The sequence below is a fragment of the Monodelphis domestica genome, chromosome 2 (assembly GCF_027887165.1).
Source record: "Monodelphis domestica isolate mMonDom1 chromosome 2, mMonDom1.pri, whole genome shotgun sequence".
Taxonomy (NCBI): domain Eukaryota; kingdom Metazoa; phylum Chordata; class Mammalia; order Didelphimorphia; family Didelphidae; genus Monodelphis; species Monodelphis domestica.
This window is the reverse complement of record NC_077228.1, coordinates 68,895,649-68,922,481: the sequence shown is the minus strand read 5'-3', so window position 1 is coordinate 68,922,481 and position 26,833 is coordinate 68,895,649. Positions and strand designations below refer to the sequence as shown.

The 26,833-nt window shown below is 39.5% G+C and overlaps 2 protein-coding genes and 1 long non-coding RNA gene across 5 annotated transcripts in view; 1 reads left to right on the top strand and 2 right to left on the bottom strand.

Moving 5' to 3' along the window:
* The window catches only part of DARS2 (aspartyl-tRNA synthetase 2, mitochondrial), a 44,981-nt gene that overhangs the window by 641 nt on the left and 17,507 nt on the right, over positions 1-26,833 (bottom strand). For all 3 annotated transcript variants that reach the window (XM_007480816.3, XM_007480817.3, XM_007480814.3), the window contains exons 12-22: positions 25,915-26,022; positions 18,749-18,811; positions 17,871-18,023; positions 13,903-14,121; positions 13,547-13,657; positions 12,833-12,908; positions 9,611-12,265; positions 1,980-2,073; positions 1,320-1,455; positions 459-624; positions 146-338 (exon numbers count right to left, since the gene is read on the bottom strand). In XM_007480816.3, coding sequence (XP_007480878.1) covers positions 11,937-12,265; positions 12,833-12,908; positions 13,547-13,657; positions 13,903-14,121; positions 17,871-18,023; positions 18,749-18,811; positions 25,915-26,022 — 1,059 coding nt within the window. In that variant the 3' untranslated portion in view covers positions 146-338; positions 459-624; positions 1,320-1,455; positions 1,980-2,073; positions 9,611-11,936. The remainder of the gene's footprint in view (positions 1-145; positions 339-458; positions 625-1,319; positions 1,456-1,979; positions 2,074-9,610; positions 12,266-12,832; positions 12,909-13,546; positions 13,658-13,902; positions 14,122-17,870; positions 18,024-18,748; positions 18,812-25,914; positions 26,023-26,833) is intronic.
* On the bottom strand, positions 134-1,710 carry LOC100021073 (heme-binding protein 2-like). The gene is made up of 4 exons (XM_056814611.1): positions 1,606-1,710; positions 1,320-1,455; positions 459-624; positions 134-338 (listed from the first exon to the last, which is right to left on the bottom strand). Exons 1-4 carry the CDS (start codon positions 1,708-1,710, stop codon positions 134-136), a joined length of 612 nt encoding a protein of 203 aa, XP_056670589.1.
* On the top strand, positions 9,623-17,877 carry LOC103100672 (uncharacterized). Its single transcript, XR_008916111.1, has 3 exons — positions 9,623-9,752; positions 15,242-15,367; positions 17,239-17,877. It is a non-coding gene; the product is annotated as an uncharacterized LOC103100672 (long non-coding RNA).

Here is a 26,833-nt window from a genome sequence, read left to right as displayed (position 1 = left end):
AGTTCATTGCTTAACTAGTGGACCTAGCTCTAAGGAAACAAGTCATTAATGGCTTCCTCCCCCTAAAAGTGCTACCGATGTTCGTTTTTAAAGGAGTGGTTGCCTATGAATTTGATTTAAATTGGCACAAAGATTAATCTCTTACCCACAGCCCTTCTACCTCTTCCTTCTTGAAGTACCAAACTTCATTATGTCTGTTGAAGAGTGTAAAAGGTCTATTATAGCCAGCAGTATAGTAGAAATCTGAATGAAAGGATTGCCCCTCTTTCTCCAAAGTATCTGCTAGGGCTTTTGCCTCTTTGCTGAATTTTTCCACAGAAGCAAATCCTCCGAATGACCTGTAATAAAATGAAAAGCTTAGTTGACATTCTATAGAGAAACTAGGTGTTTGAAGCCAGTACAATGGGTTCACATTTCCATGCCAAGGGAGCCTCACTGAAGTGGAAGCAAATAGCTACCTGACAAAAATGGCTGCTCCTTTCCTCTGCTCAAGGAACACATCCGGGTCTGTGGGCTCTGGTGGTGAATTCTGATGTTTAGTTGGTACAAAGAAGGAAACCTTGTATTCAGTGGTGCCAGGCTGTACCAAGCAGGTCACTGGCACTGTCATCTCAATCTTAGTCTCTGGTAAGAAAAAACTGAATAGTGACCTACACGTATCCTTAAGCCAGAGGATGACAGTTGAAGCATTTGATAATGGCCTGTGTTGATGGTCTTCACAAGAAAGTGGGGAGGGGGAGGGGAGTAAATCTGGATGATCTCTTGTGAGTTGCAGTTACTATATTTTTTGTTAATGTTCATTAAGGAAATTTGCCCAAGCTAGTTACCAGTGATGACTTTTACTCATGCTAATAAATTCATGGGAAATTGCCAAAGCTCCAACCTCAGCTACTTGGGACAGTTATAATTAGAAGCTGCTAGCCTTGTTGTAGACTTGGGGTGTGACCCAAAATAGTACTTTTCATCACTATAGAGACAGCCACTTTAGGCCTAAGAGAAATGAATATACTGGCTAACTACTTGGATTTTTACTGGGTCCTACGGAGGGCTGTAGCAACAGCTGTAGCTACTTAGGAAGAATGGAAGAGCCAGACTAGGAGCAGCTGCCTGTAATGCCTCACCTGCAAAGCCTCCCTTCTGGTAGCCTGGTCAAAGCCTGAGGGGAATGCCATTTGGTTCTGTAATCCAAATGGAGATAAACTTAGTAAGCTTCAGGTCCTTTTGCACAGCTGATCTTGTGGAACCCAACCCTTGGCTTAAGGTCTGAAGAGTGGAGAAAGGTCATTCTGGACAGTTTGGGAGGTGGAAGGGCTGGGTACCTGTCTCATTCTCCCCCTGCATGTAGTGGAAGAGTTTCCTGAACCCTTGACGAAGTGCCTCCTTCTGACTGCCTCCTTTGATCACAGTGCTGGCCCACATGCCAGCCTCATAATGCCGGAGCTCACATCCGGGCACCTGGGAATACAACCGTCTTTCAGTGTGCTCTGCTTGACAACTTTGTTAGTGTCCTTGTCCTGACTATCTACTGCAGGTTCTCAAAGCTGGAACTTATCTCTCAAACCCTACTAACTAGAACTAATGCATCCCCATGGACAGCAAAACCACCCTTGCAGCCACCTCAGCCCCCATGAACTGGCTAACGATTTGTGGGGAGCGCCTGCTCCTTTGTTGCCAATAAGCCCCGTCTTCGATGGTGGTGAGGCAGAGCATTTCTGCTCTGAAGAATGAGGGACAGGACTGGGGAGCACATCCCATCCCAGATCTTAAGTCCAGCCAAATAGCCTAGACCTCAGCCATCACTCAGCCAAACAGGGTCCCTACCATGGTGGTGCACTCAGTACAAATACCCACAAGGACCACAGCCCAGGGAAAACCTTGAGGTGGCAAGCCCGGGGTCCTTTGTCCAGAAACACCTGGGAGAGCTCCCTTTTCACTTTACACTTCCACAATTATCTACCCAGAATTCTGGTAGTAGTTACCAAAATCTCCGCAGAGCTCCATTTCGGTGACTCCAAGTTCTGGGACAGCAACGTCTGTTTAAGGGATCTGATCATGACGTCCGCACTGAGTCAGCTGGAAGAACAGGCACAGGAAAAGGTCTGACGTCCGGGAACTGGCAAAGGGGCACCTTTTCTTGAATTCTGCTTTTCCCATTTTCTGTCTACTTGAATAATTTAAAGTGGACCGAATAGAGCATCGAGAGAGAAGAGAGCCCCCGTTTAAATAAGTCTCCAGACAGACCCACAGGAGCTGCAGTCCAGGGCAATGAAAGCACAAGGAGTCATGGTCATGGAACCACTCTGGGTCGTATGAGAAAGCATAAGAAAGGGCCTTTAAAAAGTTATGGAGATGGCAGCTGGTTAGCCCAGTGGATAGAGCACCAGGCCTGGAGTCGAGGGGACCTGGGTCCAGTTCTGGCCTTATACACTTCCTGTCTGTGTGACCCTGAGCAAGTCACTGAAACCCTGACTGCTTGGTCCTTGCCACTCCTCAAATTGATACTGAGTTAAAAAAAAAAATTAAAATGATAGGGATAAAGGAAGTCAGATTTTTTTACATGAAAAAATGTGGATTCTAGAAACTATAGGCTGGGGCATCTCATAGAAATCTTTAGCAAAATTCTAAAGCAGATTATTAAACATGATTTCTGAACACCTGGAAAAGAATGGTGATAGCTAGGAGCCAGAATGTGTTTAAGAAAAATCATCCCCAACATATTCACATTTAATAATTGCTAGGTAGGGAATATTTGACAATGCACTTGAAAACCCTTCAAGATATCCTTGAATGAGATAAAGAAATGTTTGAAAGATAATAGTGGTAAGTAGATCAATAAAACTCATTGAAGACCTGAGTTCAAGTCTCACCTCTTGACATTTAGTCACCACATGACCAGGCAAGTCTCTTAATTTGTCTCAGTTTCCTCATCTCCAAAATGGGGATAACAGCACCTCCTCCCAGGATTGCGGTAAGGATAAAATGAGAAGTTTGTAAAGCATAGAATAAATGCTATTAAGATCATTATCTAGGGGGCAGCTGGGTAACTCAGTGAATTGAGAGCTAGCCCTAGAGACAGGAGGTCCTAGGTTCAAATCTGGCCTCAGACACTTCCCAGCTGTGTGACCCTGGGCAAGTCACTTGACCCCCATTGCCTAGCCCTTACCACTCTTCTGCCTTGGAGCCAATACACAGTATTGACTCCAAGACGGAAGGTAAGGGTTTTTATAAAAAAAAAAAAAAGATCATTATCTAGTTGAATGATTCTAGACTGATGATTAGCCCTGGGTAGAAGTGTATGTTAGGTCACAGAACTCTGTTGGTTGCCCCGACTTTTCAATAAAGCTTGATTTTTTAGGTTTTTCAAAAAAAAAAAAGAGGTCAGTAGAGGAGGCTGTTTCCTGTTTTAGAGGTGAGGCAACAGCTGCAGATGTGATTTGACAGCCATAAACTACTACTAGTAGTACTACTACTACCACACTAGCATTTATCTTTCACTTTGCAAAGCACTTTGCCAATATCTCGTTTGATCCGCACAACCACTCTGAAAGGTGTGATCTTCCCCATTTTATTTCTAAGAAAAAGGAGACAGGCAGAAGTGAAATAACTTGCCCAGAGTCCCCCTCAGTGTTCCTGACTCCAAGGCCAGTTTCCTTTCTGTTACACTTCCTTGGTTGCCACGATTTAGGTGAGGTGTAGCAGGTGTGTTTATCAAATTTGCAGATACTCCAAAGCTTGGAGAAGCAGCAACATTTTGGGGAGTGCAATTAAAAAATTTGAACAGGTTAGGCTTGTGGGCTGAAACAAATAGATCATAAGTCCACCAAGTCTTTTGGTACAAATTTTAAAATGTCAGATCCTGCATTGCAATGAGGTTTGCTAAATGAATGGCATCCATACAGGACAGAAAAATGATGCTCGGTTGATTTCATGTAAAAAAGTCACAAGAAGGGTCTCTGAGGATGGACTGTGGCATCTAACAGATGGTCACTAGCCTGATGGTTTGGCTTGACTTTTTCTTGTTTACAACAGAGGGCTCAACTATAAGATGACCTGGGGGGGAGGGAGAGCTTAGTGTCCAGAAATGATGTAAAAGTGAAAAGAATCTGTTAGAAAATTTTAAACTAAAGACTCCTACTCAGAGTCAGAAAGAACCCTAGAGACACTGATTATTTTAGCTGGCCATGAGATCAGGAGTGTGATGCAGCTGCTGCTGAGAGGAACACCAGTCATTTAAAACAATAAACAAAACCTCACTTTGTAAGAACCTGCACTCTTCCCTCCCTGCTCTTGCATATGCACATTCATGTTCTGATCTGCACATGGAAATACTGAGCCAAGCCCTGCTTGGCAGCCGATGTTAGCTGTTCATCAGTTCCAATAGACTGGGGAATTCTGAAAGGTTGCGCTTCTGGTTGGATATCTCAGGGACGATAGGTAGGCAGAGCTGGGTCTGGAAACAGACTTTTTTATTGCTTATTGCCTCGATGACTGCCAATTTTAAAGGAGAAGAGACAGAGGCGGCACCAATGCTGGAGAGAAGATGATGGAGGAGTTCTGGCAAGATTTCCACCAGTATGTCTTTCCTTGTACCCTAGATCTGATGATATCTACTATCACAAGGTTATTGTGAAAATCGAAGGATGGGTAAAAGAGGGATGAAAGGTCTGGGGACAGAAAAGGGCCCTTGGATGTCATCTAGTCCAATTTCTTTTTATAATTTCTTTTTATAAATGAAAAACTAGTTCAACAAAACTTTCAATTTCAACAAAAAAGTTTTGTTTAGGGTTCTTATTACTATTATTTTTTACCGACAGCAAGAGATCGCTGCTCTTTAGAACGATACTGAACAAGATAGTTGACTAGGCAATAAACTTTTCATTCTTACAGTCCCAAAGCTATTACTTCTTTCAAATAACTGACCACAGCTATAAAGACAGATGGAAAATGATAGGCAGTTTAATTCATTTGGGCAGTTTTATAATATTTGACTTATTAACCAACAATTTGGTAACTGTTTTAAAATAATTTCTGGAAGAAATCTTTCCAAAATTAAAAAAAAAGTCTTGTACTGTATCATGATTATAATAAGTCTTTTCTATCCTCCCCCACCCGTACTCTCCCCAATTCTTAGACCTGGAGAGATTTTGTTCAGCCATTCCCCAATGGAAGGGCATCCCCTCATTTTCCAATTTTTTGCCACCACAAAGCGTAGCTATGAATATTCTTGTACATGCTAGACCTGGAGAGATTAAAGAATTGTAAATACTTACATCTGAAAACACAAGCTGTCCCGGCCCCCGTTTCCCAAAGTGCAAACACATACCCAGATGTATGAGTTTGAGTATGGGCGAGAACATTTATGTCACTGTTCTAAGTCTAGGACACTCCTTCCATTTTTCTATTGGTGCAAAATGTTATAAGGACCACAGCATTTCAAGCACCAGCACCCACATATGGCCACTCTGGGCTGCTATGCCATCTGCTTAATTAATGGAGCTTGAAACAAAGCCTATTGCCATGGACATTAAGAAGAGCACAAAGAGAGGATTTATGTGTTGCTGTTCTCAAGCATCAAGATCCAGAATGCTAATATCACATAAGAAGACACTTTCTATTTGCCTCCAAGTAATAGTTGCCCTCCAGGATATAGACGAGACTGCCTTTAAAAGGGCCACCCATTTGTTTGCATCTCTTCATGGCGCCCTAAGCAACGTTCTAAGACTAAATTACAGAATAGTTGGCGTTTCCTCTTTGGGTGTTCCCATACCAATGAGATCACAGTCTGGATTAACAAGGGCTTACTTTAGATTAACCTAAAAAAAAAAAAAGACTTGAGACAGGAATCTTGATTTAAGAATTCTTCAGCCCAACTGGCTCTTTGGGAGCCACTTTACTTTAAAAGGGAAGAGGGGAAAGGCATAAACATTTATAGTGTCCCAACTAAATGCCAGGCTCTGGGTGAAGTGTTGTTCAGTAGTTTCAGTAGTCTGTCCAACTCTTAAAGATTCCATTTTGGAAAAGATACTGGAATGGTTTACCATTTCTTTCTCCAGCTCATTTTACAGATGAGAAACTGAGGCAAACAAAGGAGGAAGTGACTTGCCCAGGGTCACACAGCTATTACATGTATAAAACAGGATTTAAATAATCCCTACTTAGTAAAACTTGGCTGAAGTTGAGGAATAAACTATCACAGAGTAAAAGACCAATACAGCCAGATTATAATATAAGCAGAGAATTTAGCTTTGCTTTGATGCCATGGTTTAGGTTTATTTTACCATAAGAAATGACAACTGAAAGATTCGGAGAAACCTGAGAAGACTTGAATAGATGCAGAGGGAAGTGGACAAAACCAAGAAAACAATTTATATGTCAATTACATTAATGAAAATAACTTCAGGACTGACCAATGCAATTAACTATGATTTGAGAAGACTAATGATGTAGCACACTCTCTCCCCTCTAGGCAGAGTGCTAATGGCTATTAGTGCAGAAAGCAGCATACCTTTAAAAACATAGCCAGTTTGTGGATCATTTGGCTTTTATACTCTTACAGATGAAGAGGAGGGCTTCTGTGTGTAGGGGGGGGGGGGGGGAGAGTGGCAAAAGTGATGCCAAAAAATGGCAGAGAAGTTGAAAAGATACATAGAAGAGATCAAAAGGAGGTTCAGGAGACACAGGCAAAAGGGGAATGTCGTTACAGTCATGTCAGATTTTATAATCACTTAAACAAAAGTTCAGTTTCCTATGTGATCCTCTCATTTTGTTCTTATGCTGAAATATCTGTTATATTCACATAGTAATGAAAAATTCAGAGGAAAATTCTAAGGGGTACCATTGGCACGAGAGAGAGGTTATTGGCTGTGTTTTATTGAAACTAAAGAAGTTCTATATCAGCTATATAGCAAACCTATTTGAAGATGGTTGTTAGGGGCTGGAAGCAATTTGATATAACCCTTATTTATTATCAGGAGAGGTGGGATAAGAACAGGAATTAGGAATAGGACAGGAAATCTCTTAACCTTATACTAAAATATCTAAATAAAACCTCCCAAATCTAACTGCTCTTTTCAGCTTCTTGCCTGCAAGTAGGCCTCTCCTTAAACTATTCTCACTAAACTAAGATTAAATTCTGTCTAACTATACCTATGCTAAATGATGAACCTTAAATGGATAATGAACTCCTTGCGGTCATATATAAATCAAACTGTCAAATATAACTGTCGATCTCTTGGCCCTGCTCTCCGGAGCGAGAGTGGACAAAATTCCTCTGGCAGCTCCTTCCTCCTTCAGAAGAAAAGTTCTCCAGAATCAGACTTTCACTCTACTTCGTAGGTGTATCTCCAACTCTCAAAAGTCACTAAGTGATCTTCATCTGAGAGAATGACCCGCAACTCTGCGCCCAAGGAAGTCAGAGCAATATGGAGCCCAGAACTAACTGCTTTTTCTCTTTTATGGAGACGGAGGGTGAGAGCTATCTGCTCTGACTCTTAAAGCAACAGAGTGAGATTATTTAACTTCCTCTAACCTAGAAATTGTGCTCCTAAGGAGACAGAGCGAACATTCAATAAATTCCTTATAACAGCTGTTTATAGTGTAATAATCTCAGCCCTGCCTATAGGGAAAAAATCATGGCATTTGTGTCTGAGAACAACAGGAGAACCACCAGTGTGGGTGACATTTAGGAGTGCTGACCTTGTTCAAATCCTGTTTCTGGCACTGTGTGACTGTGGGGAAGTCACTTAACTCCTCTAAGCCCATTTCCTAATCTGTAAAATGTGGTTTTACAAATACTTTCAGTATCTGCACTTTATAGGGTTGTTGTAGGGTTCACATGAGATGAAATTTAAAGTGCCCTATAAATATCAGTAATAGAAACTATTATTATAGGTATCGACTGCCTCTACGTAGAGGAAGTGATGAGTCTCTTTTTAGCTCTGCAACTCTTCATGGAGGATACAGATTTTCTGCCCATCTAGTCTAACTTTCTGTTACAGATGACATTCCATTTCTGTAGAGAAATATTAAATACCACATTAACGGTCACCACAAGTGTTATTTGCTAATCCCTTTCCTTGGAGTAAGGAAAATGTATAGGGCCAACCTTAAAATGATCCATACTTTTAGAACATTGGTAGAAAGGACTCTTATTATTTAAATATATAGAAAGACCTAAACTTTTAAAAGGAGGAGAAGGGAAGGGAAATTCTTGGAGTAAACAAACCAGTTGCATAGGACCATTGTTTCTAAAGCAGAAAATGAATTTATAAGACATGGGAATAGAAGTATCAGATGACAACAAGGAGAAATTGTTCAACAGGATAATGGCTACCACTGTTCTCCCAAGATGTAGTGGGCAACCCCTCTCCATCCCTCCTACCCCCTTTTTTAGCATGTATGTTACACAGTTATTTCTCAGGGTATGTATGGGCTTGAATTGAAATTTTTGGCTTCTAATTGGAAATATAAGAATCCTCAAATTGCTTAGAACTATGTCCTCCAAAACTATTAAATTGTGCATGCTCCTGACCCAGGGATATCACTGTTAGATTTATGCCCTAAAGAGATTAAAAAAAAAAGAGCAAAAGGACCCATATATTCAAAAATATTTATAGCAGCTCTTTTTTTTTTTTTGTGGTGGCCAAGAATTGGAAACTGAGAAAGTCCATTAATTGGGGAAAAGCTAAATAAACAAGGTATGGGCATCTGAATATGATGGAATACTATTGTGCTCTAGCATGATGAAGGGGGTAGTTTCTAAAAAACCTGGGAAGACTTGTAAGAATTGATGCAAAGTGAGGTGCATAGAACCAGAAAACCAATTCACATGTAACAATGATACTGGAAAAGTAATCAACTTTGAAAGATTTAGTAACTCTAATCAACACAATGCCCAACCACCTCCAGATAGAAAACTGATAGAGCAAGAGTGGCAACTGAGGTATATTTTCTTCTCTCTTTTTGGACATAGCTAAAGCAGGATTTTGTTATATTTGTAATGGGTTTTATTTTTCTAGCCTTCTCAATCGGTAAGGAGGGAATGAAGGAATCTAAAACAGATAACCAAATAAAATTGAATCTTAAAAAATCCCCCAAACTGAGCTATTCCTAAATCATCCTAGGATATCTCAAAAGTTAAACTGTAAGTGGATAATTAGCTTTAAACTAATAATGAGAGACAGCTTGGTGGATAGGTAAAAAGACAGAAAGACTTGCTGGGATAAAGTTTTGCCTTTATGACTTTGGACAAGTTATAGCACTTTTCACTATTTCCAGGCAAACTGTCTTCTGGGCTAAGTTTTGGAGCAGCCCAGCTTTGTCTGTGTGTGTGGGGAGGGGTGGGGGTAGGATGGGGTGAGGGCAGCACAGCAGCAGCAGGATTTGAAGGATTTTCTCTTTCTGTAGAATCACAATTCTAGTTAAAAAAACAAAAAACAAAAACCCTGAGGAGATTAAGATTGATTTTACAGCCATTTCTTATTGATCTTATTTATAAAAAATTGAATTTGTCCTGTAACTGCTTAAGTCATCAGAACTCAGCTGGTTTGTAATGGGTTAAGTTTAAAAATCCAGCTCTCCTGCCTCAAGGAATTTAACTGATTTAACTGACCTTGGAGAATGCCCGTGAATGAAAAAGGAATTTCAGCTCGATATCTTTGTACTGCCAAGCTCTGAGGATGTACTGCTATCCTCTGAGGATGTCTGGTTAGCTGTCCAAAGTCTGGGCTGCTGTCCTGCACCTGGCTCCAACAGTGAGCACTTCTTAATCTCATGAGAGGAGGGGGGGGGATCACTGTTAGCTCCCATTAACCAAGCTGCCAACCAATCATATTGTTCCCTGGGCCTCAGCTTTATAACCATGTATTTTGTATTCAATCCCTAGGGGTCACCTACCCTATTTTTGCTCTTTGTTCTGTAATCCCCAAAGTCTACATAAAGGGAAATATCCTTTTGTTTGGAGTCCTTGGCATAATCTGAGGCAAGCTACAGATTCATTTATTGACAGGCAGGATGCCCCTAATAAATGTTATCTTGCTCAGAGATCTAGCTCAGTTTAACCTTTTATTCAAATTTAATTAAAATACAACATTTAAAAAGTGGCAGGGGGCAGCTGGGTGGCTCAGTGGATTGAGAGTCAGGCCTAGAGACGGGAGGTCCTGGGTTCAAATCTGGCCTCAGACACTTCCCAGCTGTGTAACTCTGGGCAAGTCACTTGACCCCCATTGCCTAGCCCTTACCACTCTTCTGCCTTGGAACCAATACACAGTATTAATTCCAAGATGGAAGGCAAAGGTTTAAAAAAAAAGGTAAAAAGTGGTAGAAGTTTACTGAGTTTCAGAGTATTTTTGGTAGGCATGAAAACATTTAGGTAATGTAACTAAATTCTCTGAAATCTAATGTTGAACTCTGAGATTTTGTGCCTCTCGTAGCACAGGGACTTTTTTATGGTGCCAAGAAGAATTCTTGGTCAGGTTTGAGTATTTTGTTAGTGTGTAGCTGGGATAGTGAATATATTTAATAATATTATGAAAGGGTGACTAGATGTTGATGAAAATGAGGTCATTGAAAAAGTGGGACTCCTCTGCCTAATGGAGTTCATTTCAAAAAAACCCTTCAGTTGGCACAGAACAGGAAAATGCAAGTACCTTTCATCAAAGTCCTCCATTTAAACGTTTTTGGCCACTAAATGGCCACCAAAGTAAGGTGAGGCAATTATTATAAGATAAACTTGAGAGAAAAGCACCATCTACTGGTTGGCTAGTTTTTTTTTTAATAGTATATATCCCCATCCATGTTATATGTAGAACTCAAAACAGGACTGAAGACAAATTTTATTTACAAAAATTTTTTTTTTTTTGCTGACTAGATCATAGACCCAGAATTTAATTATCTCACCTAAGGAATAGCCAGCTACATCAAGCTATTTTAAAATTCTGGATCAAATATATACAACCCATTATAAATCAAGCAAGTATAATTAATCAGATTCCTGTTTGTATGTCTATTGTCAGCTCTCATCATTACTTGAACGAACCTGTTTCGCTACTATCATTATGGTCAAGTTTATACAGCTCTTTATAGGTCATAAGATATTTTCCTTCCAACATTCTGCTGAAATGGGTAATTGAGGAATTATAGCTGAGTATCAGAAGGGTTAAGTGACTTACTCAAGATCACACAGGCAATGTGGCAGTCAGAATTTGAAACTCATGCTCTTTTCACTATGCCAAATCTATCTTAATTAGTGCTATCATATACTAGTGCTTCTAATCAGGGCAAAGGATCACCTTTACGCATTCCATTATTCTTTAAAACCATGTTAATAGCTCATTTCCCAAACACCTGACATTAGTCTTTGCTTGGCTTTCACCATACTACACAACTGATTAGCTGCCTCTCTGTTGATGGTTTGTAGTGAATCAGAGCACCTAACAGATGCAAAGCACTTTAATTTTCCAGTGGATTTTATCTCATTTAATCCTCATGCCCGCCTTGTGAGGTAGGTAAGCGAATGGTATCATGCTTATTTTGCAGCCAGGGACACCGAGGCTGAACGAGCTGAGATGACCTTGGAGCACGTGGGCTTGGAGCTGGGCTCAGTCTCCTTCCAGACAATGAAAGTGAAAACAGCTACAATTTAGCTGGTTCTACCCGAGTGATAATAAGGCTAAATGTTCTGACCCCATAACCATACAGGACTGTTTACAGACCAGCATTCCCCCTTGACCCAATTTTGATCATTTCGACTCCAAAAGATGCACTGGCGGGCAGTCCCCGGGGACACTGGCGAGTGTCAAGTGATGACTGATCTCAGAGAGGAGCCTGTCTCACCCATCCTCGCCATCCACGGGGCACAGGACCTTTCGGGCTGTGATAGCAGATGTGTTCTGTTCCCGAGAGAAAATGAGACGCCTTCCATCTGCTCCATTTCTTCATCATTTGTTATCTGGGCTTCTGCTAGGTTTCCTTCTATCCAAAAGCTCAGGAGTCTGGTCCAAGGCCAGCTTCTCGAAGGGATTCTCAGTCTTTGTGAGGCTTGGAAGGACCAGTCGTGAAGACTCGGCTTCACAAACGACAGACTGGACATCTGTGCTGTCTGTGTCTTCTGCCCTCTTGACCTGGATATGGTAGGGATCTATGTCTTCGGGAGTCACATAATCTGGGGCATTGCTCATAAGGTCATGTCCCCGGAAGGTCTTTGGAAAAGCAATGACATCTCTTATGCTTGGAGACCCAGTGATGAGGCACACAAGCCTGTCTAGTCCTGTAAGGGAAACCTCCAGTTACTTAATAAAAGGTACATGATAGTCGGCTTTCTGTCTGAATACTAGATAATTTTCTATGTGGAGTCTTGAAGGAGTCAAATATAATTTATTGGACATTTTAAGGGCTTTAGCTGGCTCATGAATCCAATTTCTAGAAATATGTTTTTCTTTCTGATTACATATACTCTGCCAAAAATTCTTTTTACATGTCCTTGGGAGAAAATAAAACACTAGGGAAAAAGAATATATTCTCTTTTCTAGACTCTCATTCTAGGGCAGTATTCAGGGACCAAAGTCCAAATATTATTATAATGAATAGCAGTATCCAAACAAGGTTTTGCTGAGAATTTACTCATGGTCCACTGTGGACTGTGCAATATATATTACTTCACACATGTGAGTAAAGGAAAACAGAAGTCTTGTTGGGATATTTACATTCTGGCTGGGCTACCTAAAATTCATTCCAATTCTTGCTTGATAAAGTAAGAGGGACAAGTAGCCATTGCAGACAGAAGGTAACCAGCATATTGTTTTTTAGGCGAAATGAATGTTTTTTATGCACTTACCTAAAGCAATTCCTCCATGGGGGGGTGCTCCAAAATCTAAAGCTTGGAGTAGGTGAGAAAGCAGTTTAACATCCTCCTATAATGCCAAAAAGATGAGAGTCTTAAAGCTACACAGAATTCCTCTTTCTATTCCTGGGGAATCTAGTACCAGAAATTCCATTTATCTTATATTCATATCTACCTCAACCATCAATAAAATTCACCTTTTTCCAGGACATAATTCTAGGTCTCCTCAAACCTACCTTCTTCCTTAACAACAAACAAACCTTCCTTAAACCTACCCTAGATCTTTTAATAAGTCGAATTCCCAGGGTACCAGGCCTGCATTCTGGGTACCAGGTTAGATTTTTATTTCATATGCTTTAAATGCTAGAAAGTGGATAATTTTCTTTCTTTCACCAAGATTGACCATATTTCAAATTCAAATGAAGGCTATATACTGAATGATATGAAAACCCTTTTTATTTTCTCCTTTCTAGGTCTTTTCACCATTTCAGATTCACATTCTAAATGCTCTGTATCTGTGAGTAATGTCTCAAGCTCAATATAGGACTAGCAGAATGCTACTCTAACAGCAGACTCTGAAACTAACTTTGTGATGTAAAATGACATTGGTTTATTTAGATTATAAAACATCCTTGATTAAAATACAAAATTCATTAAGGGCCAGGGCATTGCATGGAAGGGAGCCGAGGAACCCATGAGGTAGGTTACCTTTAACACTGTCTCCAGGACATACTGCTGCTGCTCTGCCTTGTGAATTCGGATAGAGCCACCTCCCACCTCACTGCCATTCAGCACTAAGTCATAGTGCAGGCTTCGAACCTGAGAAGGGAATGAAATGTTCATATAATAGAAGATTCTGGCCCTGCTTTAATTCAGTTCTACAAGGAGAAAGTACCGAATGAGCACCGGTTTGCTAATTATTGATTTGAGACAGGCAATGATTGGAAGTTTCATATTTTTCTTGGGTTGCTACCAATGAAAATCAGTACTGAAGACTGATGCAGAATTTAAAATTTGTCACCTTGACTTCCGTTTCCCTCTTTATTTGGATGGATTGATGGTACCTTTTCTGGCTCAGTGTAGAGGAGGTGAACGTCACTGGGGTGAGGAGCAGTAAATGGATGGTGGGCTGACTCTAGTTCTCTGGGATCCTCCTCCTTAGGAAGGAAGAGTGGGAATTCCACCACCCAAAGGAAGTGGAATGCAGCTGGGTCACGAAGCACTACTCCTCTGTCTTCCAGAAGGTCAGCGCATTCCAGGCGTAATTTTCCTAATACAGAACACTGTGAATGACAGACAGAATAAGGAAGGTGAAATCCAGCTAACTTGGAATTAAGATTAAATGCAGGGGCTCGGCACGTAGTGATGATCTGCCGATCACGAAAGTCCTTTGGATTTGCAGAGCACTGTCGGACTAGTTAAACGAGTGTTGTTTTCCTGGATGAAAAGTATGTGAGGGGAGGCATTAAGCCAGTAATACCTATTTCCCCACTAATCTCCAGGGTTGGTCTGGCTGTGTTCTCTCTTGAGGCTTCATGCTCAGAGGAAAAAACAATATTTCCTAGTGGAGAAAGTTAAAGGTGTTGGACAAATTCTTTTGTTCTGCAAGTGGCTGGTGCTGGCATTACACGTACACTCCTCTCCCCTCAACTGGTATGTTTTGATGGTGCTGCCACCACAGTGTTCTAAATAGACCTGCGGCCACAGGCTCGGGAGACCCGAAATCACGAATAGGTGATGAGCACTTCAATGACATTTCGGCACAGAAGAGCTACAGCAAAGGCCTGACACGGCAGCCTGTGAAGCCGTCTCAGGCCCTTCACTTGACTTCTCCCACGCTCTCTATTGGTGAACTACAGTAAACCTTAGAAGTAAAAAGCAAACTTGCCAGGAGTAAAAGGCTTTGGGCCAGTATGGCCCGACTAAGGTGGAGAGTGCCATAGTAAATGGAGGTCCAGATAGGAAGTGACAAAGGGAAAAGTGAGGAAGTAAAGCCACCAAGAAAAACAACCGCATAGTAGAAATCGAAGAACATGCGAAAGCCTAAAATGGGTGCTAGTCTTCCATGTTACTGGAGGGAGGATCTTAGGGTGATGAGACCAATGTGGCAAAATGAGAAGAGATCATTTGGTGACCTTCTCAACAAGGTGCAGAGGGATCTACTATTCAGGGACTTCATATACTTGGTGCAGCTGAAGACAATCACATTGGAATGGCTATGTACAAGGAAAGAATGGAAAAAAACATTTATTTAGCCCTGTGCTAGGAGATACAAAACAAGCAAGTTACACCAAGTCCTCTAGAAGCTTACACTCTAACGGGAAGACAACAGCAACGAGGGGAGCTGTTTTAGGCAAGGAAGTTGGAGGAAATTATATTAAATGACCAACATTTCCTTCCCAGGAATTGTGGTGTTGATCTGATTGTGGTTCCCAGAGCTCGTGTTGGAAGGGGAGAAGAGGATGGGAGCCAGAAGCACAGCGAGGGGAGTAGGAGACCAGGCAAGATGATGAATGCTCATCCCCCAAGGTCAGCGTCTGGGGGTGGGAGTTCCTATGCTGGGCCAACTGAAGAACAGGCAGGGTGGCAGGGAGATGGGTGGGCAATAGCATGGTGGGTCTAAGACTGGGTAATAGGAGGTGAATGCTCACTAATCAGAGCCTAGGATCATAAGAGTGGGAGGCTTTTACTTTTTTTTTTAAACCCTTACCTTCCATCTTAGAATCAATACTGTATATTGGTTCTAAGGCAGAAGAGTGGTGAGAACTAAGCAATGAGGATTAAATGACCTGCTCAGGGTCATACAGCCAGGAAGTATTGAGGTTAGATTTGAATCCAGGACCTCTCATTTCTAGGCCTGGCTCTTAATCCCCTGAGATACTTAGCTGCTCCCAAGGCTCTTACTTTCAATAAGGTCTAACACCTACAATCCTTAAAAACTGGTTATAAATAAAATCATGAGCAAGCAAAAAACAAAAATATGAATAAATAACAACGTAGGAAACAGCACTTGGCATACTTAGTGTCCAAAGCAAGGGAGGGTTAGGATGGTTGACTGAGTTTTAAAGGGTTGCTGTCTAAGACAGATCAGATTTAGTTTGGCCTTTGTACCTGACCTCAGCAGGCAAGAGCTAAGAACAATGGAGAGATATTATAGGAGGAACTAAGGAAAAAATTCCTAGCAGTTCAAGGTATAAAAAAGTTGGATGATCACTCATAGAAGAGCTAAATACAGTTGTTGGAAACCCATAGACTGTGTGCCATGTCTAAAATACTGCCTGCTTTTGTGTGGTTAGACTAGCTAGCTAAGAATGGGTTGTATATTTTAAAATAAAGTTGTTATAATTAATAATATCAAAGCCATTCTTAGCTTGAACTGTACAAAAGTTGGCTGGTGGGCTGGATTTGGCCTGTAGGCTGTGGATTGCTGATCCCTCCTATGTAGGTACGGTTTGGACTAGATGATCTTTGAACTCTTCTCCAAATATGAGATCCTGTGATCTCCAAACCATGTAGGATATCTTTATTTTTTTTAAAAAACCTTTACTGTCTATCTTAGAATCAATACTAAATATCGATTCCAAAGCAGAAAAGCTGTAGGAGACAGGCAATTGAGGTTAAGTTAAGCCCAGTGTCACACAGCTAAGAAGTCTCTAAGGCCACATTTGAACCAAGACCTCCCATCATTAGGTTTGGCTTTCTGCTCTCTATTCACTGAGCCACCTATATGTGTTATCTTTTTAAGAAAACCATTTTTCTCCATCCTCGTGGAATGTTTAAAAAAGCTGAATATATTCTTCAAAAATCTGATTTCGAGATTTCTTTCAAGGGATTAGACTAAGCAAAGCAAAATTATTTTCTTTGGTTTATGCCACTACTTGGTTTAAAGTTCTGTGGCTATCTTCTTTTTAAAAACAATTTTCTTATGTTTTAATTTTTCCAATCATACATAAAAACAATTTTTAACATTTGTTTTTAAATTTTTGAGTTCCAAATTCTTTCCTTTCTCCTTCTCCTGCCCCTTTCCTGAGACAGCAAGCAATTAGAAAGAGATCATACATGTGCAGTCATGCAAAACATAAATCCATATTCAGCCATCCTATTTAAATAGGATTTTTATACTGAAAACAAAGCAAATCTTCTAAATGAATTCACTAGCAATAAAATCTGTAGTTCAGTCTTTTCCACATTATTGCTATTACAGGAAAAAGAGAGATTATGGATTACATTTTGCTTTCAAGGTGTACTTGAGAACCTCTGGTAAGAGACAATTAAAAGTAAAACTACCACCAATTGGGAGCATAAACTTCATAAAAGCGTTGATGATTACAATAAAAGAGAGCTCTTACATACTAGCAAGAGAAATCTTCTAACTAATTTCCTTTCTCCTGCCCTTCTAGAAGTTCACTCTCAGCTTTGTTTTCTCTCTGTGGAGATCAAAGCCTGGTCATCTCCAGCTGACACATCTGTAAACCCAAGGACCGCTGGGCCTTGCTACCCATTCCAAGGAGCCCTGAGGACCTCTGAATCTTCCTCCCTGTCCTGCAGCAGAGCTTTCTTTTATAAATTGTTTCTCCAAACTGGGATGTCCTTAAAAAAGGATGATTTTATTTTTTATAAACGTATCTCAGGTGCTTAGCACAGTCCTTTGCACATATTAAATTCTTAAAACTTTTAAAAATTCTTTTCATTCATTGATATTGAACCAGATTTACTTTATGTGCAAAATTACGAGAAGGCAAGGGTTATCTTTTGCTGACAAAGAATATGAGGGAGATTTTTCATTCAGATGCATTATATGTTTCCAGAGAGATGTTGGGATTAACAAAAACATAGAAGAACTCACTCACAGGGTCACCATTTTATGGAATACTACATAATTTCCAAGATGTGCTACACAGAATGGAAGTGTGAGCCTCTGCCACAACCATACATCCTGCCATGGACTAAAGAGATCAGTACATTGAGAAGTTCCTCTTTAGGATTAGCCTTTGCTGGGAGCTGGTAATATGACGTGTGTATTCTTCCTTACCGCCTTGTTGTGCTCTCCAGCAGTTAACAGGACCACATCTTCCTCCTGGACCCTCAGCAGACTGATTAGGGCTGATTTCTCCTCTTCTTTTAAGAGCTTAGTAAGTGGAGATTTCCTGCTTCCACTGGTCTTCAGAAATAAGGGTGAAACTTCCTATGGTGAAGAAAAAGTCATGCTTGTCTTCTAAAAACCACCCAAATTTGGTGAAGGGCTTTTATTGAGCAAGAAGTATTTTTCTATTTAATTTATGTGGGTTTTTTAAAAACTATTTCATAAATCAGATCTCTGGCGATCCTTTGCAAGGGGAAAAGCTTTCAAAGATGTGTTGTGCTTTATTGAATCAAAAGCTCTGGAAAAAAACCAAACTATTAACAGAGCTACATTGCTTCTCTTTATTTTTAAGTGTCAAAATAATAAATGGTGGTGAGCTACATAAAAATAGATAAACTCGCTGATACAGGTTCAAACTGTTCAGATGCTTTTGATAGAGGTAAACTATTAAAACCTAAGAATGATGCAAAAAAGACATGAACAGCATTACACAGCAAGGTGAAAAAAACCAGAAGGATCTATTAAATAACAAAACTTTTTAGTTTAAATTAATTTTAGTGATGTAATAATAAAGGCTTTGATCATATAGGCCTTATTATAAGGCAGATAGTCTAAAGATGGGTATCCTCATCTTAGAGACATGGTGGTTTGGAGAGACTGAATGACTTGGAGCTCAAAAGTGGCAGGGCTAGCATTTGGGCCCAGCTCTGCTAATTCCAAGTTCAACACTTTTTCCATGAGAGTAAGATGAAGTTCATTAAAAGTTCTCTATCATAAAAAAGAAATTAAAAAAAGGCTCTAATACTACAAACACATTCCCTTCTTACCTGATTAAAATGATTAACAGCAAATTCCTTAATGGCCTCAAAGTCTTTACTCTTTAAATATTTCTGAAGAAAGAAAAACATAAGAGGAGTTCTCAGTATGACATATAGTTTCACAAACTTATGAACTTGTATAAGATACGTTAAATGGGACATGAATTCATTGCCAATTTACAATATGGAGGAACTCTATAAAACTAGTTTCTGCTGCTAAATGATAATTATTCAGAACTTTGTTGCTGTACTATTTGTTATTTCAGCAATGCATCTCACATTTGTTGACAGTTTCTCTTTGGGATGTGAGGACTCAGTGAGAAATGCTAAGTTTCTCATCTAATCTCTATAATCATTAATATACTCTGAAAAACAGATAATAGCTCCTCAAGAACAGAATATTCATATTTTGATGATTGGAAGCTTTAAATATTTCTCATGTCTTCAGTTAGCTGAATTTATGTTCATCTGATTAATTTTTTCTAATAGAAAATCATCATAATTATCATTAAACATTTACTCAGTACCCATTGTGTCTATTTTTACTAATAGAGATACCTCTCCTTTCCCCTTCCTATGGTGAACTCCTTCCTATTCTCTCCCTTCCTCACTACCCTCTCCTGGAGAAGGCAATTTGATATAGATTATACATGTGCAGTCATATGCAACATATCCACCTTAGTTGCACAGTGAAAGAAAATACAAATATGCTTTCATTTGTATTCAGACTTTGTCAGTTCTTTTTCAGGAGATAGTTAGCATTTTTTGTCATCATTGTGTCACTGAGAATAGCTAAGTTATTCCCAGTTAATGACTATACAATATTGTTGTCACTGTCTACTACACTGTTCTGTTCACTTCACTTTGTATTAGTTTATGTAAATCTTTCCAGGTTTTTCTGAGAGCATCCTGTCATTTCTTATAGAATAATAGTATTCTATCACTATCATATACCACAACTTGTTCAGCCATTCCCCAATTTACGAGCATCTCTTCAATGTCTGTTTTTTGCCTCTACAAAAAGAGTTGCTATGAATTTTATACTTAATAATTTTTATTTCATCTATTATATTTATTTCAGTAATTTATTTAAAATAATTTTATTAATAAATATTTTTGTACAGTACCACTATATTGCATTCAATCGATCCTACTTTGTGTTGGGAACTGTGTTAAGTGCTGAGGTTACAAAAAGAGGCAAAAGGAGTTCCTGCCACAAGAAGTTTACAGTTCTGAGGGGGGAGACAACATGCAAACAAAGAGAATAGGGCCCCTGTGTCTGCAGAGGATACATTCCAAGACCTAACCTGAATGGCTGAAACCTTGGATAGAAGTGAACTGCTGACCTCATATACATGATTTTCTTGTACACACATTTAATAAAGCTTAATTGATAAATTAAACACATAGTAAGACATTATCAACATTAAAAATAGTAATAATAGAATATATTGCACATTATTCTATAATCCTGATTTCTTGGTGTATGGGTATTCAGCTATAGACAAGATAAAAGGAAACAACAGAGGCAAGGCACTAGAATTAAGAGGGGTTGAGGAAGTCTTTCTGTGGAAGATGAGATTTTAGTTGGCACTTAAGGAAAGTCAGAGAAGGCAGTAAGTAGAGATGAGGAGGGAGAATATTCCAGGCATGGGAGACAGCCAGAGAATATTGCCTGAGATGAAGTATCTTGATTGTGGAATCATCAAGAGGTCAGTGTTGCTGGACCGAAGAGCACATGTCAGGGAGTAAGGTGCAAGAAGACTAGGCTATAGGCAGCTAGGTTATTTATGAAGGGTTTTGAATATCAATCAAATTTTGTCTTTGATTTTGGAGGTGATTGTTGCTTTTGGTCTTTCTCCTTCGATAGGGAGACCCTGCAGTTTAAGGAAGGTGTGTGTGTGTGTGTGTGTGTGTGTGTGTGTGTGTGTGTGTGTGTGTGTGTGTGTGTGAGAGAGAGAGAGAGAGAGAGAGAGAGAGAGAGAGAGAGAGAGAGATGATGATGATGATGATGATGATAATGGTTCTACACTTTAGGAAATTAACTTTGGGGTTTCAATGGAGGAGGGATTGGAGTGGCCTAACCACCTGTAGACTACTGTAATAATCCAGTAATAATCCAGATTAATGATGAGAGCCTGCACTAAGTGGTGGTGGTATCAGAGGAGAGGAGGAGCATTTGAGAGATGCTTCAAAGGTGAAATAAACAAGTCTTAGCAACAAAGTGGATACAGGAGGTGAGAAATAGCTAGGAATCCAGGATTATTCTTGTGGAGAGGCATCACCCCTGCCGTCTGACAGAGTCACAGTCTGGGGAAATGGAGACTGCAAAGCAGCCCCCAGAAAATAAGGCACCCACTGAACCTCCTGTGTGACTTCCTCCTCTAACTTCCCCTACTAATGGAATTGCTATAATTATTGTTCTCTCCCCAATACAGGAGAAATAATATGAGAGCAAATACTTATAGGGTTAACACACATATATCACCTTAATACCCCTGGATTATGACCCTAAAAGATTACATTCAGAGAATTAAAACCTAAAGATTGTTACTCATTACCCCCCTCCTTTCCCTCTCCACAGAATTATATTCACTTCCATTACAAAGCCAAGAACATCAATCACCTTCAAGTCCAGGTCTACAGGACATACTCCACTGAATCTGTTTGTGGACAGAAACCAGGCAACATTGCCAGGTGCTTTAAAATAACACAAGAAAAATAGAACTTGTAAATTGAGGAAAACCCCAAATCTGGTCTGTCACTAAATTAACCCTCTAACCCTGTACCTGGCTACAAAATGCTTTGTTACCCATCTCCTAAGTAACTGAGATTGATTGTGAAAGCTGACCAAAAGCAACAATGATTCTCCTAATTGGTCACCCCCTAGGTCAAGAAGGACTAGCCTCCAAATCACCCTTCTCATTTCATTTATCTTCAACACTGTTGTAACAACAATGTTTCATTGACTATCTTCTTAGGCTTCGAGTCTGTTGTTAGGGTCTATGAAAACAAGTATGTTGAAAATTTATTGTATGCCAGAAAAGTATATACTCACTGAACCTATATAATAAATGAACCTCGTGCCATGGCAGAGCGCTGTGTAATGCCTATGCACGTAGGATTGAGCACACAGTGTCTCTCATCCATTATTCGACCAAACCGCTACACCTAGACAGAGTGACCCTACCCTTTGAGAGACCACAGCCTTGGCTCTCAAAGGATTCCTAGGCTGGGAGCCTGAGGGACATGGGGGATGGTGTTGTCCTCTGTAGCAATAGGGAAGGGCTGGGGAGGAGGGTCTATGGAGAAGATAATGACTTCTGTTTTGCATATATTATGTCTCCTGGACATCCAATTTGAGATGTAGGAAAGACAGAGATGAAAGGTTGAATATCATTAGCATAGAGATAGTAATTCAATCTATAGAAGCAGATGAGATCACCAATGAACTAGTATAGAGGAAGAAGAGAAGAGGTCCCAGGACAGACAGACCTCTGATGGTCATGGTCTGTTAGAAGGAATGGTCTGGAAGAGAATCCAGGAGAGGAGGCAGAGAAGGAGCAATCAGCAAGCAAGAGGAAAACCCAGAGAAAGTGATGCTCTTTAAAAAAAAAAAGGGGGGGGGATAGTATCGAGGAGAGTGAGCAACAGCGTCAAAAGTTATAGAGGTCAAGATATTGATGAATGGAGAAGGATTATTGGATTTGGCAACTAGGAGGTCCCTGGTAACTTTGGAGAGGGGGATTTTGGTGGCATAAGGCAGAAGCTGGACTGTGAGGAGGTAAGAATGAGAAGGGAGAAAGCTGAGGTTCTGATTGTAGATGGTCTCTTCAAGGAGTTCGGCCACAAAGGACAAAAAGAGATATAAGACAAGAGTTTGCAGGGATGGAAGGATCAAATGAGGGTTTTTTCCAGAATGTGAGAGCTGTGTTTATAAGCAGTAGGGAATGAGCCTGCAGACTGGAAGAGATTGAAGAAAGAGTAGGAATGACAGAGGGGGTAAGCTATTGGGAGGAGACAGAATGCTGTGTGTTTCTCTTCCTTTCTCTTTCCATTCTTCTTTTAAGATTATTAGGATATATCAAAACCACTCTTAGGCCATTCTGACAGGGTTCAGGAGAGCACATGGACCATCTCCTTCTATTAGAATATAAAAGTTAATGCCTTTACATAGTCTCTTATCATTTGCTCATGTTTACATTTCTATGCCTCTTTTGACTGCTGTGTTTGTGAATCAAAGAATCTACGATTGCTTAGAATTCTTCTATTGATTAAAATTTCTTTTTTCCCCCCATTATAGTCAAGTTGTGCTGGGTAAACTTTTCTTGGCTGTAGGCCCATATCCTTTGCTTTCTGGATTATCATGGTTCAAGTTCTCCATTCCTTCATAGAGGTGGCTGCTGAGTCTTGTGTGCTTCTTGTATATTTGAATTTTAATTACTTGCATTTTTTTTTCTTTGATTGGGAAGCTCTCAATTTTGGCTATGATGTTCCTGGAAGTTTTTATTTGGGAGTTCCTTTTATTTCTACTTTGTCCTCTGGTTCAAGGAGATCTGAGAAGTTTTCTTTTAAGATTCCTTGAAATAGCATGTCTAGGCTCTTGTTTTGATCCTAGTGTTCAGATAGTCTGCTGATTTTTTTCTCCTTGATTTGTTTTTGTATGAGACATCATATATCTTCTATTTTTTCTAGTATTTTAACTTTGTTTTTAATATTTCTTTTTGTTTCATGGAATCACTACCTTTTATTTGGTCCATTCTAATTTTCAAAGTTTGTTGTTTGGGCAAAGTTCTATTCCTCTTTTTACAAGCTAATTCCCTTTCCATTTCTTTCATCCATAGCTCTTACTATCTTCCCTTCCCATTATTTTCTTCTGGTGATTACAATTCATTTATAAAAACATTTTAAAATATAAAAAATATAAAAAACTTTTGCTTCCTTTTATCAAGGAATTCTACTTTAATTTTTGCCTAAGCTACTTTCTTTTGAACTTGTTCCTTGCTTTATATACAATCTAGGACCCATGACTTCTCCTTATTCTGGAATGCCATCCATAGGCACATATGCCCCTGGATATGGGACCTGAAACTGGGTAGTGAGCGGCAGAGATGCCTTCTGGCACCTATTCCTGCACCTACGCAAGTTTCTTTTCTTTTTTTTAAACCCTTACTGTGTATTAGCTCCAAGGCAGAAAAGGGGTAAGGGCTAGGCAATGGGGTCTACACAAGTTTAAGTCCCTCCTCTGTGCTGCAGCTGGGACTTTTTGCCCTAGCACACAGCTTCTTCATATGTTGAAATGGTTCACTAGGCATACTCCTGAACAGATCCCAACCCCAATGTCTGGGGATACTTCTCTGTTTTCCTATGTTGTTCCAAGACAGAAAAATGACTCATGATTTCTTTCTTGAGTTTCTTCATTAGGATTCAGTTTGGTGCATTCTGTAAATTTGTTTGGAAGAACTGCTCATGGAAAAGTGTATGCATGTCTGTGTGTATGTGTATGTGCATGCGTATATTGAGGGGTGAGGTGGAGTACCAGGAATTCCCTGTACTTCTTACTGCTACTCTGGCCCAGGACCCAGTACTTGTGAGCCAAGAAGTCTGAGGTCTCTTAGAGAGAAATGGGGATGGGGTAGGATTAAGCCAAATTGAAGAGGAGAAAAAGAAACGAAATGAGAATCATCTGTGATTCAAGAGAAATGAATAATTTTAATTAATCTGTGCTTAGTTACTATTTCTGAAGGTGATTATCCGATTAAAGACAAAAGCAGTGATTATAATTTATTATAATGTAACATGAAAAACTTAATTTAGAGAAAAAGATATGATTTTATGGTTTCAGGACCAAAACTCACTTTGTACTTTTGGGCTTTGCCACTATATGATTCCATTTAAGCCAAAGTATTAAGGCTTTTTGCTATCATAAAAATAATAGCATTCTGAAGGATAAAAAATACTTATTACAAATAAGCATCACTTCTGGCCTTTTAGGGGGAGGTATGACTTGGATAGCCCCAGGATATGAGGTGAAATGTCTAACACAAATGAGAAGACTTTAATGTAGTTTAAAAATTTGCAAATAGGACCAGGATAAGGGCAGAGCTTGATTTAGTTCTTTTTATTTTTTTTAAACTCTTATCTTTCATCTTAGAATCAATACTGTGTATTGGTTCCAAGGCAGAAGAGTGATAAGGGCTGGGCAATGGAGGTTAAGTGACTTGCCCAGGGTCACACAGCTGGGAAGTGTCTGAGGTCAGATTTGAATCCAGGATTCTCTAGGCCTGACTCTCAATCCACTGAGCTACCCAGCTATCACCCTTGATTTAGTTCTTAAGAAACATTAAAGTTAATTTTAAAGACCTTAAATTGGGTTCAAAATAGTGAACTTATTTTTGAACAAAGTGTTATTTTCAGAAAATAAAAATTTTTATTTTTAAAACTCTAATATCCTGTATACTTGGTTAGGTCTTATCAGTTAGTCTATGATGGATTTTGTACTTCTCATATGAGCCTATTCTGTCTAATATACGTATGTGTACAAATAGGGGCAAAAATTAGGCATTCTGATGTTCCACAATTAAAATACTTCTGTTGGTATTAATACATCCAAGAAACATGACTTTTTTGAGCTAGGATTTTGATAAAGCAGCTCTGTTGCTAATGTAGAGAAAATGTATACTATCAACTGAATAACAAATATAGTTTATTATATCTAAAATGAGTTTAATTACTCCTCAGAGGCCTTTAGCATACCAAAAAAAAATTCCCAACAATCAATCTTGAAAATAAAAGAGTAAAGAGTAAATTACCTTATGTTACTTTGTAAGATTTAAAAAATACTATTTTGATGTGCTAAAAGACTGAAAATGAAATCAGCTAAAAATACTCCAACCTCTAATCAGCCCAGATGTGTCAAACCTTGCTGATGGAGAATACTAGGACAGATCCTAGATTTGTAACTTTATGAGTGGTTAAAATAACTCAATGTTTCTAATAACCATATCAACATAAGATTTTCTAAGTGCCTAATTTGAAGCCATGACATTTATAAATATTATTTAAATTCCAAATTTAAAGTTTCTTGATGAATTTCATTTCTAAATCAACTTACTAATATGGCACATGTCTGTTTCCTGACTGGGTTGTTTCACTAGTAGCAAAATATTACTTACTGCTCCTCCAGGAATACAGATGGTTTTGATGGCGCCTTGGGGCTTCTTAAGCATATCTCGAAGAAATTCAATCTCTGTATTCCTAAATATGTCACTGACATCAACAATCTGGCAGATGAATACAAAAATGGGCAACAAAATAACACATGAGACACAGCAAAGCTTATATTTTGTATTTTAATAATTTTACTAATATAATTATTGTATTTATGTTGACAATTCTCAAGTCTACCTTTCCTACCCCAACCTCTTTGTTTACTCAATCTTCAAATGCCTTTCAGACATCTTGAACTCTATACAAAATTGCATTCATTCTCTCTTACACTCCTAACACTGTGGAGTCCAATGCCATCATCTCAGGCGCGTAGGCTGGAAATCTGGGTATCATTTTTGACTCCTTACCATCTCACTCCCCAACACTCATATCCAATCTGTTGCCAAGGCCTGTTGAATGTACCTTTGAACATCTGTCCAATTCATCCCCTTCTCAACTGTTACACTGCCACCACTCTGGTACATGTCCTTATCACATCATGCCTGGACTATAGCAATAATTTGCCAGTGGTCTGCCTACCTCCCCCATTCGTTCACCAAAGTGTTTATCCTAAAGTGTAGGTATGATTACATTAACCTCCTCTGCCTTAACTTAATAAATTCCAGTGGCTCTCTATCACCCCAGGATCAAATACAAAATGCTCTCATTTAAAACTCTTCAAAACCTATCTCCTTCAACCTTTCAGTCTTATACCTTACTTCCTGACATGTACCCTTTGAGCTGGTAGCACTGGTCTTCTGGCTGTTCCACAGATAATCCATCTCTCAATTCCAGGCATTTTATCTGGCTATCCCCCAAGCCTATAATGCTCTCCTTTCTTTTCTCTACCTCCTCCTTTCTTTGGCTTCCTTTAAGTCTCAATTA